The sequence below is a fragment of the Pongo abelii genome, chromosome 9, assembly GCF_028885655.2.
Source record: "Pongo abelii isolate AG06213 chromosome 9, NHGRI_mPonAbe1-v2.0_pri, whole genome shotgun sequence".
In the NCBI taxonomy this organism is placed as follows: Eukaryota; Metazoa; Chordata; class Mammalia; order Primates; family Hominidae; genus Pongo; species Pongo abelii.
Window position 1 is genome coordinate 5,721,931 of NC_071994.2, and position 25,886 is coordinate 5,747,816.

Below are 25,886 nucleotides of genomic sequence, written 5' to 3' on the forward strand. Positions count from 1 at the left end.
GATGCCACCACATGACTGTATGATCAACAGCCTAGTTGAAGAATCTCAGACCTCCCTGAGATGCATGCCAGCCCCAGAGATGGGTAGTAGACTCATCTTTCCTCCAATCAGAACCATGGTGCACCCAGTGCATTTGGGGGACCCATTTGGACAGTCCAGGGCTGTGTGTGCTGTAGAGATGGGGGCAACACTCCCCACCCTTGTGGTGGCTAATTTTATGTGTCAACTTGTGATATGATTTGGCCCTGTGTCCCCACCTTAATCTCACCTTCAATTGTGATAATCCCCATATGTCATGGGGGGGACCTGGTGGGAGGTCATTGAATCATGGGGCAGGCTTTTCCCATGTTGATCTCATGATAGTGAGTAAGTCTCACAAGATCTGATGGTTTTACAAAGGGGAATGCCCCTGCACATGCTCCCTCTTGCCTGCCGCCATGCAAGATGTGACTTTGGTCCTCCTTTGCCTTCTGCCATGATAGTGAGGCCTCTCCAGCCACGTGCAACTGTAAGTCCATCAAACCTCTTTTTCTTTATACATTACCCAGTCTTGGGTACTGTCTTTATTAGCAGCATGAACATAGACTAATGCAACTTGGATGGGACACAGGGTGCCCAGATATTTGGTCAAGCATGATTCCAGGTGTTTCTGCAAGGGTGTTTTGGATGAGATGAACATTTAAACTGGAGGATGTTCAGTAAAGCAATGTGCCCCCCCTAATGTGGGTGGGCCTTACCCAATCAGTGGAAGGCCTGATTAGAACCCAAACACAAGAGAGAATTCTGCTGCAGAAGGCCTTCAGACTCCATCTGCAAGGTCAGCTCCACCTGCTTCTACCACAGACAGCCTTCAGACTAGAACCATGGCATCGGTTCTCCTCGCTCTCCAGCCTGTTGGCTCATCCTGTGGATTTTGGACTTGCCAGGCTCCAACATGGTTCAAGCCAATTCCTTATCATAATTCTCTGTATATCAGCACATCCTATGGGTTCAGCTTCTCTTGAGAACACTGACCAATCCAATCACCATTACTCCCGATGACTTGTAGGTGAAGCCCATTAAGGAAAATTTCTTTTACAAATCAGAGCTAGGGAAAGATTTACTGTTCCTGAGCAGCCAAAGTATTTTCTCCAACGGCCATGAGAACCTTAAACCTTTCCTTCTTTCCACGCTCCCACGGGCCGCCAGGAACTTGCAGCTTGGCTACAGCAACCATGGAGGACGTGGTGGGTAATGTATCTGTCCCCCTGGACTCGCCTTCCTAATGTAGCTGCTTTTTTCCATCGGCCCTGACTTTCTACTTCAAGGTGAATATTACTCTTGTACTGCATGTTTTTCCCACAAAGTGCAGGGAGTTCAAAACGCCAGGCCACATGTCCAAGGGTTTTCCCTCCCCTTCCGCTGGCCCCTGGCCCATCCGCTGGCTGGGAAGGAGCTGGCTGCATCTCTCCTTTTGAACTCCAACTCCGGAGGTGGGAAGCTGGCTGGAGCTGCCCCCAGGGCAGAAAGAGGAGAAAGGGCATCAGAAAGGCACGTGCTCAAGACTGCAATCAGGCAGCTGTCCACACTGTCACAGTGAGCACCCGCCGGATACCAGGTGTATTAGTCAGGGTTCTCTAGAGAGACAGAACTAATGGAATATATCTATATGGGAGTGTATTAACTCACACAATCACAGGGTCCCACAATAGGCCGTCTGCAGGCTGAGGAGCAAGGAAAACCAATCTGAGTTCCCAAACTGAAGAACTTGGGAGTTCGATGTTCGAGGGCAGGACGGATCCAGCACAGGAGAAAGATGTAGGCTAGGAGGCTAGGCCAGTCTCTCCTTTCACATTTTTCTGCCTGTTTATATTCTAGCCTCGCTGGCACAGCTGATGAGATGGTGCCCATCCAGTTTAAGGGTGGGTCTGCCTTTCCCAGCCCACTGACTCAAATGTTAATCTCCTTTGGCAACACCCTCACAGATACACCCAGAATCAATACTTTGTATCCTTCAATCCAATCAAGTTGACACTCAGTATTAACCATCACACTGGGGGCTGGGGGAGGGGGGACCTGGGGATGTGGGTGAAGACATCAGGAAGCACGTCTTGAGGAACCTGCTGCTGCCAATGTTAAGATCACCACTGGGATGGCTTGGGCTGCTAGGGACAGCTCACTCAGGCCTGAGGCCTCAGGGCACCTGGGATATGGCGTCACCTGCCCCTTGCCCATGCCAGCTCCAGCCCACCTCAGCTTACCTCAAACTCCCATGAGCAGAAGGCTTTACAAATGTGGATTGTGAAACCCCCTGCCACCCATAAAGACACCCCAAATAGATGCCCGATAGCAGCCAAACCCATGCCCTCGTCCTGCCCCTGCTGTTGACTGTGAGAAGAGGGAGTGGGGGGAGAGGGTGGCCATTTTTCACTGCCTGATTCCCCTGCTAATTTCTGTCCTTCTGAGGACATGACAGGAACAGCCAAAGGTCACAGGGATTTGTGTTCCCGACAGGCAGCAAATGCTCCCGAGGAGGTGGAGGATGGGGTGCTGGGCCAGGCCATCATTGTGGGTCCTAGCCTCAGAAGGATTCCAGGGAGGGGAGGACAGGCATTTGGGGAAAAGAGCTGCCCTCTAAACATCACAAAGGCTGTCCGTGTGTCCTCGGTGTTTCCAGACTTTTGGAGGTGGGGCAGCCTGTGTCTGTCTTACGAGTGAGGAGGTTAGAGGTAGGTTTCCTGGAAGGGTGCACGGGTCAGGGACTAGATGAAGCTGTGTAACAAAAGAGGCTCAGAACAGATAATAGCTTCATTCTCCTCCACCTGCTGCCTGCATCATCTACAATCCATGGAGTCTCCCTTCGCCATCCTTAACAATGGGGGCAATAACTCCTCCCTACAGGAAAAGCAGAATCTTAGCCATGCTTAGCCACCCCTAACAGGGCAGCACAGGGGCTCACTGATGCCCTTTCTCCTCTTTCTGCCCTGGGGACGGCTTCAGCCAGCTTCCCACCTCCAGAGTTCAAAGGAGAGATGCAGACACCAGTCACTGCCTTTCAGCAAGACCCATGTCCCATGCAATCCCAGCCAAGCTTGGCCAAGCCCTCTCTCACCCCACCACATTCCCGGCTCACAAAGCTCTGGGCTAGCACTCCACAGCTCCGCAACTGGCACCCCAGTCTCTATGAGTACGGTGGTCCTCCCTTATCCACAGGAAACACATTCTAAGACCCCCAGGCGAAGCCGGAAAGCATGAATAGTATCATATATAATTTTTATGTACATACACACCTATATACATTTCTCCTGTACATGCATAGCATGATAAAGTTCTATCTAAAACATAGACACCAAATGAGATTAACAATAACCAATAATAAAATAGAACAATTGTAACAATATGTCAACATCACTACTTTTTTTGGGGGGGAGTGGGGGGACAGAGTCTCCCTCTGCCACCCAGGCTGTAGTGCAGTGGTGCTATCTCAGCTCACTGCCACCTCCACCTCCTGGGTTCAAGCAATTCTCCTGCCTCAGCCTCCCAACTAGCTAGGACTACAGGTGCCCACCGCCTCGCCCAGCTAATTTTTGTATTTTTAGTAGAGACGGGGTCTTGCTGTGTTGGCCAGGCTGGTCTCGAACTCCTGGCCTCAAGTGATCTGCCTACCTCGGCCTCCCAAAGTGCTGGGATTACAGGCGTGAGCCACCACGCCCGACCTCAGCATCGCTACTGTTGTGCTTTGGGGCCATTATTAAGTAAAAGAGGAGGAAGGTACCTTAAACACAAGCCCTGCAATATGGAGACAATGGATCCCACACTGAGAGGGCTCCCAAGTAACTTGCGGGCAGGGAGCATCAAGGCGTGGAGGCGCTGGACAAAGGGATCACTCACAATTCAAGGGGGACTGAGCGAGATGGAACGGGATTTCATCACACGACTCAGAATGGCATGCCACTTAAAACTGAGGAATTATTTATTTCTGAAATTTTCCATTTAATACTTTGAGACTGGGCTCAGCACACGTGCCCAGGCCACCCAAGTAGAGGTGGAGGGCGTGGGATTCAAGCCCAGGCCATCGTTGGCTCTGAACATATACCTGAAACAACCTCCCTACCAGGTGAGTCTGTGCAGAATCCCTTCTCCCTCGCTACCCTCTCCCTCCCTCCCGGCCACTCCAGCACCACACCCAAGACCTTCAGTGGGTGCCTGAAGCCCACTGTTGGGCTCTGTTTTCTCTAAGGACTTCCCCACACCCCCATCAAGCATCTGGGCCCCATTCTGTGCCCTGAGCACTTGGCATCTCCAGAACCCCTCTGCCCTGCTGCTCCAGGACCCAGAACTGCTCTCTCCCTCCCCACCTCCAACCCCACTTCTGGTAACAAGCGTGTAATTCCCCACCTTTTGCTCACACTCCACACACACACATCCCTGGATCCCTGGCGACTATCCCTGGGCTCTCCCCTGAACCAGGGGTTGGGGGCCTACATTTTGCCCCTGCAGCTCTCTCAGACCCCCACTTCCTCTCACATAACTGTTACAGTCCCAGCCCCCCAAGCCTCTGCCCAAGCATCTGCCCAGCTTCATCCCACCCCATCAATCAGTCACCTACATCACTCCCAGGAGCCATTCTCAGGAGCAGGTCCAGGAGCAGCACTCCCTTACTTAAACGCCCTTGATAGCCCCCTCCTGCCTGTACACCAAAATCCAAACTCCTAGGCAACCCTCAAAACCCTCACAATTTGGACCCAACCTGCCTTGCCATTGTACATCTCTTCATCCCCTCCTCTATGCACTAGCATCTGAACCAGAGGGTCTCAGATTTTGCAGGGTATGGGAATCATGCAGGGGAATTATTAGTCATATTCCTGGGCCCTGCTCTTGGAGTCCAGCTGGTCTTCGGGCCTGGGAATCTGCACGTGTCACCAGCTCCCCAGGTGGTCTAGGGAGACCTACAGAGGATCATGTCCTGAGCTTGCCGGGAGCTCTGTAGCCTCCATTCCCTTGCTCACACCGTTCCTTCTGCCTGGAATGCTGTTCCCTTCCTACCAGCCTAGCAGAGTCCCCCCAGTCCTACCTCTAGGGACACCTGCTCCAGAAAGCCTCCCACAGACCCCAAGAGAGAGCAGCGCCCCTTCCCTTGTGTGTGTTCCAGGGCACTCTGCCCTCTCTTACAGCCTAAGACTGTCTGCCCAATGTGGGTGCTATTTACATGCCATCGGTTTGTTTGTTTGTTTGTTTGTTGAAGACAGGCTCTCACTCTGTCACCCAAGGTGGAGTGCAGTGGTGCAATCTCAGTTCACTACAGCCTTGACCTCCCAGGCTCAAGCAATCCTCCCACCTCAGCTTCCCCAGTAGCTGGGACCACAGGCAAGTGCCTCCACGCTGGCTAATTTTTTTGTATTCTTAGTAGAGATGGGGTTTCACCATGTTGCCCACGCTGGCCCCAAACTCCTGGGCTCAAGTGATCCTCCCACATCAGCCTCCCAAAGTGCTGGGATTGCAGGTGTGAGCCCCCGCTCCTGGTCTACATGCCATCTTTTACTCACTCAGCTGGGAGCCGTTGGAGGCAGGGGACACTCCACCCAATCCCCAAGGCCGGGGCTTCTAAGTGGAGGCAGGTGCGCTCTGAGGCTCCAGACCTTGTCAGGGTTCCTGGCCCTCCCTGCCGCCAGTACACTGCTGGGGATCCCTCTGCAGGCACATCAGGCTTAAAAAGGAAATACACTCTTTCATGACTTCACTTCTTTTATTTTTAGAACAAGTGACTCATCTCCACCACGGGGGCTCTGTGAGCTGCTCCCGGGCAGGCTTAGAGAGGCCAAGCGGGGAATGAGAGGCTCGAGAGGGCTGCAGCTGCCCCTGCCCATACCCTGGGGCCCACAAGTGGCTGAGATGCAAGGCAGTCGATCGCTCCCACCGACCTGTCCCTCCAAAATAGCAAGTCTAGAGAAGCCGGGCACCTGCAGAAGAGGTGGCTGCGGCAGAGGGTGCATCCATCTCATCCCGCCTAGGAGGGGAGAGGCGGATGAGACCAGAGAGTTGTTTCTCAGGGTCTCACCTCACCATCTTTTCCTCCACATGCAGACCGGCCATGGCCATGGCCACAGCCACGGGCTGCCCAGGAGTGTTGCACCTGCCTGGCTGCATCCTTTCTCACATACCTGCCTCCACAGAGGAAAAGCCGGGAGCAGTCTGGGGACCCAGAAGAGCCACCCCTTTCCCAGGGCTGTGGCCCCTTTGGTGGGGGAATGGGGAGGAGGAATTCCTAGTGATGAGATCCGTGCCTAGGACCGAGGGCCCACAGCTCACCTTTACCTGGCCTCAGTCCACCTCACCCCTTGGTGTGATAGCTCACTCCTATAATCCCAGCACTTTGGGAGGCCAAGGCAGGTGTATTGTTTAGCCCAGAAGTTCAAGACCAGCCTGGACAACATTGCAAGACCCTATCTCCACAAAAAAAAATAATTGGCCAGGCACAGTGGTGCACATCTATAGTCCCAGCTACTTGGGAGGCTGAGACAGGAGGATCATTTGAGCCTGGGAGGCAGAGGTTGCAGTAAGCCATGATTGCGCCACTGTGCTCAGCCTGGGCAACAGAGCAAGACCCTGTCTCAAAAAGTAAGGGAACAGCAGCTCCCTAAGCTTACTACTGCTACCCTTAACTACTCATTTCCTAGAGCCTTGCTCACTATACTTTCCAATCTGTGTAACCCACTTGTTTCTTCATTTTTAAAAAATGCATGCTCATTATAGGAAAACTAGAAAATCCACAAAAAATTCATATGGGGCAATAAGGATAGGGTATGCACAACATGCTATTAATTATGGGAGAAAATGGGGTTGGTAGGAGAAGACATTTGCATTTGCCTGGAAGCACACGGGATATCTCTGGATGAGACACAAGAAACAGGCAGCTCGGGCTACATTGATGGAGGGAGACGAGATAGCTTGGGGGAGGCAGAATCCTTGCTCATGGTATATCCTTCTGCAGTTTTCAAGGAAGAGGAGGAGAAAGAGAAGGAGAAACAGAGAACGAAGATGCAAAAATTAGGACACAGTCCCCAGGACCACCCTCACTTCTGACAGCAATTGGAAGTTCAGGGGTCCTCAAGTTCATCATCCTCCATTTCAACAACTCACTGAAAGTTGTAATGGTTAGAGTTATGGTTTATTACAGCGAAAGGATTCAAATCAGCCAAGGGAAGACATGCATGGGGCAGAGTGCAAGGAAGTTCCAATCTCCTTCTCCCAGCGGAGTTATGGACCGCATGAATTCCTCCCAGCAGTGGTGCATGATGAGCTGCGTGGAGTATTGCCAAGCAGACGTCCCCGGAGCCTTGGTGTCCAGAGTTTTTACTGGGGCTTGATCACAATCACGTGGGCACGATGGACTGATGCCCAAGTGACTGACCTTTAGTTTTCTGCCCCTCCAGAGGTCAAAAGGAGACCACGTGACCCAAATTTCCCCTCATGACAGGCAAACAAAGATGCTCTTCTCAAGCAGGACATCCCGAGGGCCTGGAGATCCCCTCCCAGGAACCAAGGACAAAGACTAGACTTCTCTTTGGGTCAGATTAATTCTTTACTACACTTTACTACATCCTGTCCTATAAACAGGATGACCAGCCGTCCCAATGTGGCCAAGACCCTCCCCATTTTAGTGTTGAAAGTCCCATGGCCCAGGGAACCCCTCCACCCCAATTACTCACCCTACATGGAGGCACCCACCATCGCCACCCGCAAAAAATGCGATGGCTTTTTTCTGTCTTGGCTCCATGGTAGTGACAGGTCCAGGAGCACAGGACTTGGCAGCCATGGGGAAGGAGAGTCAGCTTCTGTGCTCTGAAAGTCCAAGTGGAGTCCCCAGCCCACAGTGGTCCCCGGCCACAGCCCGTCCAGCAAGGCTGTTCCTCTAGCTTATCTAGGCCTCCTAGTCTCAGCAACATGGCAAAGCCACCAGCTTCCCCTGCAGGTCACCTGGGCCCCCAGGCCGGACACCAGCTTTGTGTGGGCTTCTCCACCAGCCTCGACACTGTCAGGGTCTCGTGTCCATAATAAATCTTGTCTACAGCACCCATGGCGATTGCACATGAAAACAGACTAAAGGAAATCACTGTGAGCCCTAACTTGATCACCCACAGTGGCCAACCATGTTTCTGCTCTTTATGTTGCTCTTATAAATGGGGTCTTTCATGCTTCTCATCTCCTAATGGATTGCTGTGTGTATGGTTTCTCTGTATTGACCTAGACTCACTCACTTGACTGAATTCTGGTATTAGCATTTGCAATTGCTTTTGGTTGACTCTCTTCTATCTTCCAAGAAAATCATCCATCTCTCTGTAAATAATGATTTTCCTTCCCAGTGTTTGCACCTCTGATTTCTTCCTCTTTTCTAATTGTTTTTCTAATATATCCAACCATCCTTGCATTTCTGGAATCCATTCCACTCAGTCATTGCAATGATTTATTCCCCTAACATGCTGCTTAATTCAGGGACTTGATATTTTTACATCAATGTTCCCAAGCAACACTGGTGTGTGTTTTCTCTTTCCATGCCATCTATGATGGATCTTGGCATCAATGATATGCTTGTTACATAAAAAAGTTTAAGATGTTCCTTCTTTTATGCTTTAGAACAGTTTAAATAGTGTTTAATTACCTGTTCGTTTTTGGTGTGGTTGGATCCTCCTATAAAAAATTCTAGGCCTGATGCCTTTTTTTTTTTTTTTAAGGAAAGTTGACTTTGACAACTTTGTATTTCTTCTATGGTAATCAATTTGTTTAGACTTTACATCTCTTTTGGAGTCTTTTTTTAAATAAATTATATTTTCTATGTCTTCAAAGTCTCAAAATCATTTACATATCCCAGTGCCAGTTTCCTGTGGTTATTTGCCATTTTATGACTCTGTGGTTGTTTTCCCCATAGACTTTTATTTCATTTATGTTTTCTTCTTTTTTCGTGACTAACAGCATCCTTTTTTATGCCCCTCAAAAATCTGGCACTTGGGTACATTTGTTAATTCTATCACTTCTTAATGCATATATTTCCTCTCTTATCTTTATTTCTTCCTTCTGTTTTTCTTAGTTTTGTTCTATTATGTTCAATATATTGAGCCATATGCCTAATCCATATGTTTTCATTCTTCCTATTTGTTAATATGAATATTTAAGGCTATAACTTTCCCTTCAAGAATTGCCTTAGCTGTATCTCATAGGTTCTGGTTTGCAGTCCAAACATTATCACTCAACCCATTTATGCCTAGTCTTCCATTATTGGAATGCTAAGCATGTGGGAGTTATTTATATATCCTACTGCTCAAGGTCATCACCAAGGTCTGATTGCAAAAATTCAAAAAATGGCAACCTCAAGAATAAATGGACTAAGAACCTCCTCCAAGAAGCTCCCTCCAGTGTTCCTGTAACACACCATGCATTCACCCACCACCCTTTTACTACATCATGAAGGTCCAGCACAGCACTGTCCATAACAAAAATAATATAAGCTACCTATGTGATTTTAAATTTCCTAGTAGCCATATTAAGACCTATTAAAAGGAATAGGTGAATCAACCTAAATGCCCATCAATGGTAGATTGGATAAGGAAAAAGTGGTACATATATACCATGGAATACTATTCAGCCATAAAAAAGAATGAGATCACGTCCTTTGCAGGAACATGGGTGGAGCTGGAGGCCACTGTCCACAGCAAACTAACACAGGAACAGACAACCAAATACCACATGTTCTCACTTGTGAGAACACATGGTCACATAAAGGGGAACAACAAACACTGGGGCCTACTTGAGGCTGGAAGGTAGGAGGAGGGAGATGATCAGATAAAATAATTCTTGGGTACTAAGTTTAGTACTCAGGTGACAAAGAATCTGTACATCAAACCCCCATGAGTTTACCTGTATAACAAACATGCATATGAACCACTGAATCTAAAATAAAAGTTAAATAAAATATCATGGCCAATAAGTAATGAAAATAAAAGAAACAGGTGAAATCAAATTTAACATTTTATTTAACCCAATCTATCCAAAGTAGTATCATTTCAATGCATAATCAATATAAAACCATTACTAATGAGATTTACATTATTTTTCTGTGCCAAGTCTTCAATAGCCAGTACGTATTTTACTTACACCATATCGCAATTTGTGGTGGCCACATTTTTACTGTTCAATAACCACACATGCTTAGTGCAGGTCTAATATCTGTTTCCAGGTCTCTCTGCCAACTACCCTTACCTCCCTGACTGCCAGCTACCTGAGGGCAGGTGCTTTGCTTTATCAACATTGTATCTGTGGCACCTTGAATACTGCAAGCACTCAATGAATGCTTGCTGACTGCTTGTAGATTGGGTGGCTCAAACAGCAGACATCTATGTTCTCACAGTTTTGCAGGGTGGAGTTGGCTGGTTCTTCCTGAGTCCTCTCACCTTGGCTTGTACGTAGCCATCTTCTCCCTGTGTCCTCACCTGGTTCTCTGTGTGTGTGTGTGTCTGGGTCCTCATCTCCTCCTCTGATTAGGACACCCATCCTTTGGATTAGGGCTCACCCTAATGACCTTATTTTAACTTAATTACCTCTGTAAAGACCGTATCTTCAAATACAGTCTCATTCTGAAGTATCAGGCATTAAAGGTTCAACATATGAATTCGGGGGGAGACGTTCCAGCCCTAACACTATCCTTTTATGCCTTTTATGCATCTGCTGTCCATCATCATTATTCATTTATCCATCAACTCTTCACTGTCTCCGTTCCATGGGCTACGGTTTACATCTGTGGCTACCAGCTGTGAGCAGAGGCATGTTCCCATGTGTCTCTAAGAAGGAGCGTGTCTGTCTCAGCCTTGGACTTCCTTATTAAAACATTTTCTTAGGAGGCCCCAAGGAGCCATGGGGAGCCATGGAAATCTCCAACCTCTGACTCCAGAATGGAGCAGCCAAGGACAGCTTGACTCAGCTGCTATTCCTGAAGGGCAGACCACAGCAAAACCAGCACATAAGGGTACCACAAAAGATGCCCAAATATCCAAAATAGAGTCCAAGACAAAGACCATCATTACAAAAAATGGCCAAGGGGCCCGTGGCAGAGACCACCCAGTTGCCTGCCTGATCGCCATTTTGCCTCTGTTTCTTTATAACAAACCTGGCATTCAGGACGGCAACAAGACCAGCTAACAAACGCCACTATCTCTCAGCCTCCTGTGCATCCAGGGATGCCACGTGACATCATTCTGGCTTATGAGATGGAAAACTAAGGGTATCTGGGGACACTGCTTTCTGTCTCTGTCACCCTTTCCTTTTTCTTCCTGCCTGGAACTCGTGTAAGATGCCTGCAGCAGCAGCAGGTTTCTTGTAGCCATGAAAATCAAATCTACATGCTGAGGGTGGCAGAGCAGAAATATGGCAGGGTCTGAGACCCTGATAACTTCATGAAGCTGTCACGCCACAGCCTGAGAATGCCAAATGCCAGACTTTTTGCTACGTGAAGAAAGAAAAACAAAATACTTTTAAAGCCTCTCTTTCTTAAGCCACTGTTTGTCTACGTGTCAGTTACCTGCAGCTGAATGCATCTGCTGCCTGAGATACGGCCAGGGCACACCCTCTCGTTCATTCAGATGCCATGGCCTGACTGCCTATTCTGAGCCAGGCACTGTATCACAAGGCTGGAAATGCTGACACGTGGATGCAGAATACATGAATTCATCAGAATTGTATCCATTTTCCAGGAACAGAAACCAACGAAACAGGCTTAAGAAAAAGAAAAGAAATTATGGACCAGTGTAACTGAGATAGGGAGTCGGAGGAGGTTGGCAGAATCTTCCCTTCCACCATCTTTCCAGGTGGCTGCGTTCTCATGGGGCCGCCTTGAGCTTCTGTCCTCCCTGCCAGGCAGCCCCACTAGAGGACTCTGTTCTGACCCCTGGCTCCAGCAGAAGTCCCAGGATTCTGAGGCCGGGCACGGTAGCTCATGCCTGTAACCCCAGCATTTTGGGAGGCCAAGGCAGGCAGATCACTTGAGGTCAGGAGTTCGAGACCAGCCTGGCCAACATAGTGAAACCCCATCTCTAATAAAAAATATAAAAATCAGCAGGGCGTGGTGGCACACGCCTGTAATCCTAGCTACTCGGGAGGCTGAGGCAGGAGAATCGCTTGAGCCCCAGAGGCAGAGGTTGCAGTGAGCCAAGATTGTGCCACTGCCCTCCAGCCTGGGTGACAGAGTGAGATTCCATCTCAAAAAAAAAAAAAAAAACGAAGATGAAGATGATGAAGTCGCAGGATTCTGGCTCACTGGACCAAGAGGTAACCTCAGGTATGTGTGTAGGTGCCATCCTACATACCCACGTGGACACGCAGGCCACACACAGGTTTACACAAAACTCTACAACTGGCAAGACATCGGCACATCGTATGAACGTCTACTCCTTCCATCCAGCGTGACCTGGTTTGCCCAGGACTGAGGGGTTTTCCAGGACATCGAACTTTCCATTTTAAAACCAAGACAGCCCTGGGCAACCCGGAACAGCTGGCCCTCCTAGCTCCATCGGTACATGCTCACAACAATGATGCGATTTTTCTTCCTTAAAGAGATCAATAAAATTGTACAAGATCATGTTTTTAAAAAGCGAACAATATTTTCCTTAGAGATCAATGAGAACATCCCTCCCCACAATCCTACGATCAGGCGAGAATATTCAGGCAGAGCCCTGGGCTGCCGCTGGGGGTGGCAAATTGTCCGAGACACAGGGGGGGGTGACCATAGAGTTCTGCTGGCCTCTGGCTGATACAACAGAGGCCAAACTGAAATGCAGCACGGTAGCCCCTGCCCCTGTGCAGACTTCAGAGCGTGAATGAGAAGGGACCCTCTGCGATAGGTCATCTTCACATCACCCCCTGGACACCTCAAACTCTTGGTCGGTCCCACCCCAGACGGTCTCAGCTCCTGCTAACCAGCACCCCCATGTCTGTAGCTCTCCTGAATGGAGGATCTGAGCACAGCAAGTCCTGCAGAAACCAAAAAAAAAAAAAATTTCCTTGGCATAGGTGAGTGTATCGAGTGTTGCAGAAACAGTGATAACAGTGTTTCTGGTCCTCACCTGGGGTCATTCAGCCAGGATACAGCAAGGCAGAGGCTCCCAGCCAGTGCCCCACTCCATGCCCACCCTGGGGAGCCACTCGCCCCAGTCAGCAACACCAGCCCTGGAACCACCATCTAAGCTCCTGCTCTTGCTGGATGCCCCCAAGTCCTTTCAGAATTCACAGGAATCACCCCCTCTGCGAGCTTCGTGTTCAGGGGACTTGGCCCATGTTCCCTGAGCGAGCGTCCCTAGCACACCCATCACCTCTCAGGGAGCAAGACGCTGCCACATCACCAGGCCCAGCCTCCCAGGGATGATATCTGGTTCGATGCTCCTCCCTGGAGCTGCCGCCCATCGTCCTTTCCATCTCACAGTTCCCCATGTAGTCAGCAGCCCTCGCTGCAATCCACAATCTGCTGGAACGAACCCAGGAAATACAGTGCGGAGTTTGGACATGGCTGTTTGCCGAATTTCCCCCAAGAGGGTCGAATGTGGAGCCTCTGAGCTTCCCCAAGCTGTAGGTTAAGTCACTGGCATCACGGCTAATGTGCTAGGGAGGTGGAGCAGGAGCATTGGATGCTTGGCCTCAAATCAACTTCCCTGCCCTGTCAGCCTTCCTGGGCAAATCCCAGCCACACACTTGCAGGAACAGATGAACAGAGGGCATTGGTGGATCCCTTGGCTTGTCCCCTAAATTGTCCCCTACATGATGTCCTGCTGAGGGAGGGAGGCAGGGATCATTGTGCCCTAACTGTTCAGACCGTTAGAGAGTATGTAGAGGGTCAACCAGAGCCAAGTGCGTCTGGCTGGTCAACTCAGCCTCACAAGTGCATCTTGAGACCCTTCCCAGGGGTCTGCTCTGGAGAAACCAAGACAGCCATCAGCACTTATCTCGTCCCTTGGGAGGCAGGAGGAGACTAGTTACAAGGGTGGTGAGCTGAGACAGGACATGGCCTTTGGTAACAGGGCCAGCTTGTGATGAGGTCACATTTGTCTTTGTGGCCCCTCCACCTGAGTCCTCTGGCTTACCCAGCTCTTCCTGCAGGCATATTTATAAGGAATTGGAGGCAGAGAAGGTCTTAAAGCAAGACCCACCCCCAGGACCACTCCCTGCAACCGGGGACCCCAGAACCTGGTGATGGACCTGCAAGGCCGGCCCCTCCGTCTCCCCACATGGCCAACTGCCTCTACAGGACAGCCCCGGTCAGTCTGGGCAGGCACGATCCATCTCAGGCCTCTCTGAGCTCCCGCCCCAGGGGTGGGACATGCGGGTCATGCACCTGCCCTGCTCCCCTCCCTCCCACCACCACTGGAATGGCCGGCTGAGTCTCGGGACAGGGCGCGTGGAGGCCGCAGCCTGCAGAGGCCTAGTCCTGCTTGGGTTTCTGGGGCCGCCGCTGGGCCAGTCTGTAGTCGATGTAGGTCCCGAGGCAGGACCACAGGATGAGGCGTGCTAGCAGGATCACCATCAGCAGGGCCAGGAGCGGGTCAGGGCCAAAGCTGCCCCCTGGCCAGGAGGTCATGCCTGAGGTCAGCCCCAAAGGGCAGCAGCAGCCTCTGCCCTGGAACTGAGATGCAGTGGGGCCCTGCCACCCTAGCCCGGCACTGCCAAGTGGCTGCTGTGCAGACCCAGGTCAGGAAGCTTCGTCCAGCCTGGGGCCTCTGCAGCCGGCGCCCCCAAGGGACCGCCCTGTTCTCTTCAGTGCCACCAAGCAGGCCAAATCTGCCCGCCAGACTCCAGCCCGGGGCCTCCCTGGCATGTGAGAGGACAGACTGGGGACGACAAGCAGCCTCCTTGGTCAAGAGGCCCGTGTACCATTCATCCAGAATTAACCACTCTCTGTGTTGACAATGACAGCATTGTCCAGGGGCCTGGGGGGCGGGAGGCCGCCGGGAGCCCGCCCCCCTCGCTGTCCCCGCACCCCCTGCTCGCCAGCGCTGACGTAATCTGCAAACATCCCCGGCGGCAGCTGCTGGGCGAAGCGGCCACCTCCTCCCGGTGCTTTCAGCAGCCCACGCGGCTCTTCCGGCCCCGCCAGACAATTGGGCCCTTTCTCTCCCCAATTAGCTATCACTTCTGGAGGCCGCGCCGTCCAGCGCCGGCCCACGGTCTCCGCAGCAGCAGGCCCGGGATGGGGTGGGGGCCGGGAAGCTTGGCGGGGAGGCTGGGGCCACCGCGGGGAAGGAGGACGGAGCCTGAGGATGAAAAACCAAGGAAAAAGGGGGAGAAGATGAGGACAGGCGGCCGCAGCCCACAGGCGGCCCCAAACACAGCTCAGCAGCACAAGGACCGCGCTCTGGGCCTCTGATGGCAAGGGGGGTCAGCGCGGGAAACTGGCTTCATCCCCCAGGAAGGGGACCGGTGGACCCCCAGCAGCACCTCCCTCTAGCTCGTCCCCCCACCCCCCATCAAGAAGGCTTAGATGGGGCCCATAGCCCTAAGCTGGGGTATACAGGCCTGCAGGGTCCCCTGACATCCTCACAGTCACCCTGGGCCTGAGGCCAGTCCTGCCTTCTACTAGCTGAGTGACCTCGCGCAAGTTGTACAACCTCTCAGAGCTGCAGATCCTATGTTAGAAAGTGAAGCAAATACCTCCCGCTTTGAAGGATTAGAGAAGAGAACACTTCTCAGGGGCCAAGCTCAGCGCCTGGGCACAGAGATCCTGGCCCCTGCCTCTCAGTGGATGCCTTCAGAAAGGCCTCCACATCTTTTCTGAAATAACAGTGTCTGCCCAGCCTTCTCTGACTGCCACACGCACACACACACACACACACACACATGCATACACATGTATATACATGTGTACGCACACAGACTCACACGTGTGCACACACAATAAGGACACATTGACCTCTACAGGCTCTGCCCCCCAAGTCCAGCTCTGGCCTCTCACAGCCGAGTTTCTGTGGGTGAGAGATAAACCGCCAGCACTGGCCCCTCTAACTCCAAGCCTATATCCTGTAAAGCAAAGGGGCCCCAGTTGGAGCTAGGGGGCTGAGCGTGAGGAACAGAGGTCTCTGGCGGATGGGTCCTGGGAGTCCGGCCAGTTCTCACCAGCAAATGTCCAGCCTGAGCTACAGAGAATAGCAACGGGGGCCTCCCTGGCCACAGGGCTCTGGGACCCATCGCTGGTCGCCGGAAGCCAGCTCTTCAGTTTCTTCCCAGTCTACAAAATGAGTGTCCTCCCTGCCAAGCCTTTCCAGAAGGTTCAAACGGGACCACACGTTCAAAGGTGAAGTGGAACGCAATGCTAACTCACCTTGGGCTGGGCACCGCCTAAGCTGCCTTCCTGCAGCCACCCTGGAGCCCCTGCCTGGACTGGCAGAGGCTGTCTGGGAAGCCTGGCCCTTCCTCCATCTGTGATGTCCCTGCACCCACTGGGCTGCCCAGCACCGCTGTCAAAGGCCACTCACTTAGGGAACGTTTAGCTCTGGGCTTATTTTCCATGCACAGAGGTTTGAAGATCACTTCAAACATGGGTGGGGAGTTAGCTCTCTGGACCCCGTCATAGAGTGAGTCATCGACAGAGCATTTGCTTGATGGGGCCTTCCAGAAGGCCAGGGAAAGTCCTGCCGACTTCCTGGGGAAGCCCATCTGCACATGGGGTGAAGGTCCCCAGACGGGAGCAGCTGTGCATGCAGGGAGGGGGCAGAGGCAGCTGCCAGTGGGCATGTCCCTTACCTGAAAGGGCCACCTCTCCAGGTGACATGTCCTGGGGGAGCCGGGGCCGTCTGCTCCGGCCAGAGGCACTCAGCTCAGGCCACACCAGGCAGGGCACCTCCCAACCTGGACAGGTGGGCCTTGGACAAAACTCTCTGTGTTTGCCAAGCACCCAATCGGACACAGAGAGTCAACCACGCCCCAGTCACATGGTGTCCACACGCAGGGGTCAAGGAGGCCCGGCCCCTCCCCCTCAGACGTCCCTGGGCCTCTGGGAGTCAGCAAGGACGAGGACGGCGTGCCCTTCGAGAGAGGAAGGGAGTGACCTCCTCCTGGCAGTGTCCAGGCTCGGCTTCTCCAGAGAGGGGGCTGCTTGCTGGATAAAGTGGCCGGGGCCACAGAGAAAAAGCGAGTGACCATGAGCACGCCGCAGACACAGTGTGCCGACAGCATTGCAGTGTGGGGACTGTGAGACCTCCCATTCTCAGGGGAAACTCCCCAAGTCCCCCCACCATCAGCAGCGATGTGATTGGGGCCGTGACCTGTGCCAGGAGCCTCCACCAGCTCCTGCGCCTCACCCCCTGCTGCCCTGCACCTTCGCTTCCAGTAGGACCCTTCTCCGGGGTGTTCTGGGCCACGGGAGCCACCCCAGTGCACAGAGACCCGAAGGCCCAGGAAGTTCCCTCCCCCAGGCAGCCCTTAACCTAAGGCTGACCTGGGCAGGGCATAGCCTGGGTTCCCTGCTTCAGACCAGGACAAACTAGAGACCACTCTGAACCCCCAGAGCTCCCCCTGAAAATCCCAGGGACGTGCGGCTACGCCTGGAGTCACCCCCTTCCCAGACTGCTCCCCTTCATCTTGCCCTCCCTGCTCCTCCCTCCTGTGTCTCCCCGTCATACCACCCCCCGAGTTACCCGCCTGTGAATATAATCCAGGATAAGCGTGACCAGCGCCTCATCAGCGCAGACCCAGACCCCGCCAATGGGAACACATGGAGCTGGGTGGTGGTGGCTCCCAGCCCTGGTCCTGTGAGGATGGATCGGTGGATGCTCCCAGCCCCAGGCCTCTGAGGATGGATCAGGGATGCTCCCAGCCCCAGGCCTCTGAGGATGGATCCGGGGATGCTCCCAGCCCCAGGCCTCTGAGGATGGATCAGGGATGCTCCCAGCCCCAGGCCTCAGAGGATGGATCCGGGGACGCTCCCAGCCCCGGGTCTCTGAGGATGGATCCAGGGATGCAAGTTGCCATCGGGACCTCAAAGAGCCAAGGCTTCTTCCTGCACCCAAACGTCAGACAGAGCAGTGACTGATGCGCCCTCACTCACTGTTTCCTGATGAAATGCTTGGCAGAGGAAACCTCTCCACAGGTGAGCTCCGTGGGGAAGGCCTGGAGTGGAAGTAACAAGGAGGTGCAAGTTCTTGCCCCCAAAGCCTGGCCCCCACCCAGGACCAGCCCTCAGTACAGGTGACAGCCTGGGACAGAGCCCCAAGAACCTTGTGAACAGCTTCCTGTGAGCCCCAGGCAAGCCGGTCTCCACTGAAGCATCACTGGGCCTCAGTTTCCTCCCCTCAATAAAAGAGGAAAATAATCCTAGCACTTTGGGAGGCCGACATGAGAAGGTTCAGGAGTTCGAGGCCAACCTGGGCAACATGACAAAACCCCATCTCTACCAAAAAAAAAAAAAATACAAAAATGAGCTGGATGTGGTGGCGCACACTCGTTGTCCCAGCTAGCTAGGGGGCTGAGGCAGGAGGATCACTTGAACCTGGGAGGCAGAGGTTGCAGTGAGCCATGATCAAGCTACTGTACTCCAGCCTGGGCAACACCTTATCTCAAAACAAAAAAAAAAAAAAGGTGAGGGGATGATAATCCCTTCCCAGCTTCTGCAAGCAAGGCTGGGGATAAGAGTGCTTTGCAGGGGAAATCCCTGCCCAGATGTTATACAGATGAGCTGGACTTGGCTGACTCAAATGCAGGACCCACGAGTAACACTGAACGTCCTCCCCCAGGGACCACCAGGCACATCCCCCAGGGCCTCAGTGCGTTGGTTGGTTTTGTTTGTTATTTTCATAGTACCAACATCCTCTGAACTCTTCCATGTGTTTCTAGAACTCGAGCTCTCGCCGAATCCCCCAGGACTTAGCACGGTTCCAGGCACCCAGAAGGCTCTCAGCAAGGACGTCCAAGTGCATCGGAGCTGGGAGGCCAAATTAAAAGCAGCACGTGTTTTCCTTAGACCAGATTCCGCCAAAATTGTAAAACCACCACCTACAGCCTTGTTGATAGTGAGACATTCTCAGACACATCAGGGTCCTGTTGAAAATCATTTTTTTCTTTGTTTCTTTTTGCAACAGCAAAATATGCTTGCTTTAATAAAAAAAAAAAAAAAAAAGGCAACCATGGCAGAGATGGGTGAGTTGGGACAGCATGAACATCATCAACTCTTACTTCGGCCAAGACGGAGCACAGGACATGAGGACCCCGTCCAGGGCCCACGGGGAGCCTGAGTTCCCACTCCATGAAGGCCTGTGGCCCATCACCTCTTCCCCTGAGAATGCTGCATCTCAAAACCCCAGCCGGCGCAGGCTGCCGAAATCAACAGAACATGCATTTCAAACCGGGTTTCCACTGAAATGCTCCCTACACACAGACGGGCGAAAATTAATTTTCTTTCTTCCTGTGCCACAAAAGCAGATTAAAATCACGAACAGTGGGACGAGTGGGGGGAAGTGGAGGGCTTCCTCATTGAGGGAGACCCCTGCTCGGGCAGTTTCTCTCCCTAACAAGGGATGGCCTCAGCCGTTTGAAACGCCCTGCTGCAGGCATAAAGCCCAACCCAGGAGAAGGCACTTGAGAAAAAGGACGCCGCTGCCCTCCCAACGGTTGAAAGCTGGTATGTAACTTTGCTCGGGGTGATCAAACAGCTAGTCAAGGACGCTGTCAGGAACAGAATGAAATTCCAAATAAATTAGCCATGTCCAAGAAGCCAATACAACACCGGATTAAGGCTCACAAAGAAAACACAATTTATTCAGCCTACCTTGTCAGAATTCTTAATAACCCCCCTTCCTTTCCCTCACCTCGGGCTGAGAGTCCCTGGGTGTGAAGAGACAAAGTGAATCCCACTCGGGACGCTGGGCTACAAGTACTTAGATGCACTGGATGTCTGGTGGAGCATAAGCGTTTACAAAATCGTGTTTTTAGGAACATTTCAGCGGGGGCCATACACAATCACGTAGGGAAGGCAAGCTGTCCCCAAGTCCCACTCACATCTGAATGAGCGGGTTCACACATTAGAATACAGGAGGAGGGGGACAGACACAGGAATATTAACCATTTCAGCTTAACTTTTTGGGGTTTTAGTAGCATCCCTGCCGTCGCCTCAAATGAAGTGTGTTCTGGCGGAGGTGCCTGAAAGCTCTGTCTTCATTTGAACATGATTTTATCTTTTAAGGCAACAAGTAGGTGAATGGTAACTGTCACCCTTTGCAAATCCTAACTGTCCTCCGTGACAACTCATTAATATATTCAGCAGCCCTAAAGACAATATCTTTTTTTTATCAATGAACCCAGACGGCTTTCACAGCCGACAAACGCCCTTTGAAAGAGTTAATAGGCAGAGGTTTGTGCGGACTCTGGAGCAGGCACCTTTGAAGGGTCCCGGGCCTCCTCCTTGTCTTAGGCTGTGATGATGTATCTGGTTTGCCCAAAGGCCTCAGTGAGAGTATGGGGCCCTTTCTTTGTCCCCAGAGAGGGGGGTGGAGGGGCCAGGGAGGGGGAGTTTGCTTTGCAGCACCGAGGCATTTGCAAGAGATAAAGCCGACAGGGAATTTGAAGGGGAGTTGGGAGGAAGTGATTGGGCCATTACTCTGAGACGGAATGTCAAGATGCTTGAGAAATACACAAAATAAAGATTTTCCCAGAAATTTTTTTAAAGGAGATGACCTAATGGTATTAAATTAAAAAAAAAAAAAAGATAAAAGAATTGTGCTAAGCTTGGGGAAATCTCTGCCATTTCCCAAGCCTAGATTCTCTCTTGATTTCTAAATAAAACAAGAAGGCAAGCAGTGGGGACAAGGACAGGGAGACACGTTTGAGGCCTGCCATGTGCACACAAAATGATTTTTGTGAGAGTGGGCAGGAGTGTGCCTCAGAACAGGACCCCAGCCCAAGGACAATGGGCATGAGAACCCCATGATGCTCCAGGGCTCTGAAAGTGGGACTGAGCTGCTGGGAGGTGCCCTGTTGTCACCAAGTATGTGCCACAAGGAAAATCTCCTGTCACCTTAGAAAGGCTGTGGTCTCCTTTAAGTTCCATATAGATTCTGGATATTAGACCTTGGTCGGATACATAGTTTGTGAAAATTTTCTCCCATTCTCTAGGGTGTCTGTTTGCTCTGTTGATAATTTCTTTTGCTGTGCAGAAGCTCTTCAGTTTAAGTAGATCCCATGTGTCAATTTCTGCTTTTGTTGCAATTGCTTTTAGCATCTTCATCACGATATCTTTGCCCATGCCTGTGTCCTGAAAGGCTTGCCTAGGTTGTCTTCCAGGGCTTTTATAGTTTGGGGTTTTCCATTTAAGTATTTAATCCCTCTTGAGTTAATTTTTGTATATGGTGTAAGGAAGGAGTCCAGTTTTAATCTTCTGCATATGGCTAGCCAGTTATCCCAGCACCATTTATTGAATAGGGAATCCTTCCCCCATTGCTTGTTTTTGTCAGTTTTGTCGAAGATCAGATAATTGTAGGTGTGTGGTCTTATTTCTGGGTTCTCTATTCTGTTCCATTGTTCTATGTGTCTGTTTTTGTACTAGTACCATGCTGTTTTGGTCACTGTAGCCTGGTAGTATAGTTCAAAGCCAGGTAGAGTGATGCCTCTGGCTTTTTTCTTTTTGCTTAGGAACAACCCTATTAAAAAGTGGCCAAAGGACATGAACAGACAGTTTTCAGAAGAAGACATACATGAAGGCAACAATCATATGAATAAAAGCTGAACGTCACCGATCATTAGAAAAATGCAAGTCAAAACCACAATGAGATACCATCTCACACCAATCAGAATGGCTATTATTAAAAAGTCAAAAAAAAAACAAACAGCAGATGCTAGTGAGGCTCTGGAGAGAAAGGAACACTTATAAACTGTTGGTGTGAGTGGAAATTAGCTCAACTATCGTGAAAGACAGTGTGGCAATTCCTCAAAGACCAAAGAGAGAAATACCACTTGACCCAGCAATCCCATTACAAGGTATATACTCAAAGGAATATAAATCATTCTATTATAAAGACACATGCACATGTACGTTCATTGCAACACTATTCACAATAGCAAAGACATAGAATCAACCTAAATGCCCATCAATGGAGAAAGAAGTTATGGCACGTATATATCATGGAATACTACACAGCCATAAAAAGGAATGACAACACGTCCTTTGCAGGGACATGGATGGAGAAATAGGCCATTATCCGTAGCAAACTAATGCAGGAAGAGAAAACCCAGTACTGCATGTTCTCACTTATAAGTGGGAGCTAAATGATGAGAACACATGAACACAAAGAGGGGAACAGACACTGGGGCCATTTAGAAGTTGGAGGATGGGAGGGGAGGAGGGAGAGGATCAGGAAAAATAACCAATGGTTACCAGGCTTAATACCTGGGTGATGAAATAATCTGTACAACAAACCCCCATGACACAAGTTTACTTATGTAACAGACATGCTCATGTACCCCTGAATTTAAAATAAAAGTTAAAAAAAAAAAAAGAGAGAGAGAGAGAAAGAAATGCTGTGGTCTCACAGCCACCCGGAGGGACGTGTGTTCAGAGTCTCCCAGAGACTCCATTGTCAGTGGGTGACAGTGTTCACTTACCAGGAAGAGGAGGCTGCTCAGGCTAGCCCAGCCATGACCCACACTGGAAGCTAGCTCTGGCACATCCTCTGGCTGGAGGCTAGCCCAGGCATGACCCCTGGCTACAGGCTAGCTGGGGCTCGCCCTGTGGCTGGGTGCTAGCCTAGGCATTGAGAGGTGAAGCCAGCTGGACTTCCTGGGTCAAGTGGAGACTGGGAGAACTTTTCTGTCTAGCTAAATGTTTGTAAATGCACCAATCAGCACTCTGTAAAAATGCACCAATCAGCGCTCTGTGTCTAGCTAAAGGTTTGTAAACACACCAATCAGCACTCTGTAAAAACACACCAATCAGCACTCTGTGTCTAGCTGAAGGTTTGTAAACGCACCAATCAGCACTCTGTAAAAACGCACCAATCAGCACTCTGTCTAGCTAAAGGTTTGTAAACGCACCAATGAGCACTCTGTAAAAACGCACCAATCAGTGCTCTGTGTCTAGCTAAAGGTTTGTAAACCCACCAATCAGCACTCTGTAAAAACGGACCTATCAACACTTTGTAAAATGGACCAATCAGCAGGACGTAGGGGTGCCAAATAAGGGAATAAAAGCTGGCCACCCAAGCCAGCAGCAGCAACCCACTTGGGTCCCCTTCCATGCTGTGGAAGCTTTGTTCTTTCGCTCTTCACAATAAATCTTGCTGCTGCTCACTCTTTGGGTCTGCACTACCTTTATGAGCTGTAACATTCACCACAAGGGTCTGCGGCTTCATTTCTGAAGTTAGCGAGACCATGAACCCACTGTGAGGAACAACCAACTCCGACGTGCCACCTTCAAGAACTGTAACACTCACTGTGAAGGTCTGTGGCTTCACTCCTGAAGTCAGCGAGACCACAAACCCACCAGAAGAAACTCCGGACACATCTGAACATCTGAAGGAACAAGCTCCGGACACACCATCTTTAAGAACTGTAACATTCACCGCAAGGGTCTGCGGCTTCATTCTTAAAGTCAACAACACCAAGAATCCACCAGAAGGAACCAATCCCGGACACAGCATGACCCCCACTGGAGGCTAGCTCAGGCCCATCCTGTGGCTGGAGGCTAGCCCAGGCACATCCCCCAGCGGGGGGCTAGGTCAGGAACATCCCCTGGAACCTCACCAGGAAGCACAGTGGCCACCTCTCCTTCTAAGGCACTGGGTCTCCCTGCCTGACTTCTTCTACCTTCTCTTTCTCTCTGCTCATTGGCTCCCTCTGCTCTGCCTGAGCCTAAAGGCACTGTCAGCCTCACCCATAAATAAGTCCAGCACCCACACTTTGCTGTCCTGGCCTCCCAGCCCCAGGCTCCCAAGAGAGAATCAGAAGGGCTCAGCAGCCCCTGCATTGGTTGCACAGGCAGAGTCCAAGCTTGACCAACCCGCTGAGGGCTGAGGTACACACATGGCTGTGGGCGCTCCAAGAAGGCAGACAAGAAGCAGAGCACATGTGGGCAGGCCCCACCTCTAACCTATGTGCACACACACGTGCAACACATTTCCAAGTGCCGCTGAACGCTACGTCAGGTTACATTTCGTTACATTTCCTTAGCAGTGAGCACTGTTAGGCGATTAACAAAGACGAAAACACCAACAACCGTTTATAGTCACAGAGGGCTATGACAGCCCACACGGTGCCTCCGTAACCAACGTCCGTTTCTGGCACACGTAAAGCATGTGAGGCTCAGAGAGGTGGAATGTATCTGTTGCCTCTGGGAGCCCTGACTTGAAAGTTCACACCCAGGCTCCTGTCACTGAGCAGAGCCCCAGGCAAAGATGCTGAGCCAGGGGAGGTGGCTCTATCACTCCTCCCCCATGCCCTGGCGTCCCCGCCCTGCAGGACAACTCCCTGTCCCTGCCCTGCTGAACTCAGGAGTGGCCACGAGACTGGCTTTGGCCAGTGAGGTAAGGGAGGAAATACTCCTGTCGCTTCCTGGTGTGGTGGCTCACACCTGTAATCCCAGCACTTTGGGAGGCCGAGGCAGGCAGATCACGAGATCAGGAGTTCGAGACCAGCCTGGCCAATATGGTGAAACCCCGTCTCAACTAATAATACAAAAAAAATTAGCCAGGCATGGTGGCACGCTCCTGTAGTCCCAGCTATTTGGGAGGCTGAGGCAGAAGAATTGCCTGAACCCGGGAGGAAAAGGTAGCAGTGAGCCAAGATCACGCCGCTGCACTCCAGCCTGGGCGACAGAGCGAGACTCTGTCTCAAAATAAATAAATAAATAAATAAGCCAGGGCATGGTTTGCAACGTTCTCTTTTCCCTCTTCCTTTTCCTTCCAGGAAGGAGGCTGCCCTGCCTGGAGTGAAGAGTGCATGGAACAGTCTCAGCCGACCCAGGTGGGATGTGTAACATGGCTGAGAAACCCACCCATGCTGCTGAGAGCTACTGCACCATGGGGTCATGTGTCACCTAACTGACTTAGCCCAGCCTGACTGATCCCCCGTGTGTGACCGGACATCAGCACATTCAGAGGGCCTCATACTGAGAACTGGTGGACCTTTCAGAATGGACATGACCAAAGTAGGGACATTACTCGCTATTTGATGGCCCATGTGGGACCAAAGGCCACTGGGGTTCCCTCCAAGGCATAGCACACTTAGAATCCTGTAAGTCCTCAGTTCTAAGGCATGTATTTTTTATACTTTGATAATTCTGAAATCAAGTATAGCTTCTAGTAGATATTAAACTCATTTTCAGATCCTGCAGAAAGGAGGAGACAGAAATAAAGTTGCCATTCCCTGCTTTTATGTGAACCCAGCTGAGCATAAACCATAATCTATTCAACCTCTACTGGGTGTTTGCCTTGCATCCCCACACCTGGTTGACTCACAACCTAAGTTTGAATCCCTAATTTTCACTTTAAATAACTTCAGCTACTCGGGATGCTAAGGCAGGGGAATCGTTTGAACCCAGGAGGCGGAGGTTGCAATGAGCTGAGATTGCACCACTGCATTCCACCCTGGGTGACACAGCAAGACTCTGTCTTGGGAAATAAAATTAAATTAAATTAAATTAAATTAAAACTTCAAAAATATTTCAGTACAATGCAGCACTGAAACAAGAAGCTGTTGTGTATATGAGATTTCCTGTCCCACATTGGGCAATGCAACTGAAGGCAACAGAAACCAGAACATTGCTCAGAATATGCCGTAAAGCTCCACCATGCTAAGAGTTTTAAAAAAAAGAAAATAAAAGAAAGAAAGAAAAAAAGAAAACCAAAAATAAAAGAAGAAAAATAAAGCTCCACCGTGCAGCTGGAGACGTTAGC

The 25,886-nt window shown here is 51.0% G+C and overlaps 1 protein-coding gene and 1 long non-coding RNA gene across 2 annotated transcripts; one reads left to right on the plus strand and one right to left on the minus strand.

The window, feature by feature from the left end:
• The first annotated feature begins 865 nt into the window (after positions 1–865).
• LOC112135484 (uncharacterized) lies at positions 866–25,406 on the plus strand. The gene is made up of 3 exons (XR_002916772.2): positions 866–1,226; positions 3,986–4,096; positions 24,898–25,406. It is a non-coding gene; the product is annotated as an uncharacterized LOC112135484 (long non-coding RNA).
• On the minus strand, positions 9,990–16,921 carry SMIM38 (small integral membrane protein 38). The gene is made up of 2 exons (XM_054524190.2): positions 16,753–16,921; positions 9,990–15,266 (listed from the first exon to the last, which is right to left on the minus strand). Exon 2 carries the CDS (start codon positions 14,591–14,593, stop codon positions 14,438–14,440), a length of 156 nt encoding a protein of 51 aa, XP_054380165.1. The 5' UTR covers positions 14,594–15,266; positions 16,753–16,921; the 3' UTR covers positions 9,990–14,437.
• Positions 25,407–25,886: the final 480 nt, after the last annotated feature.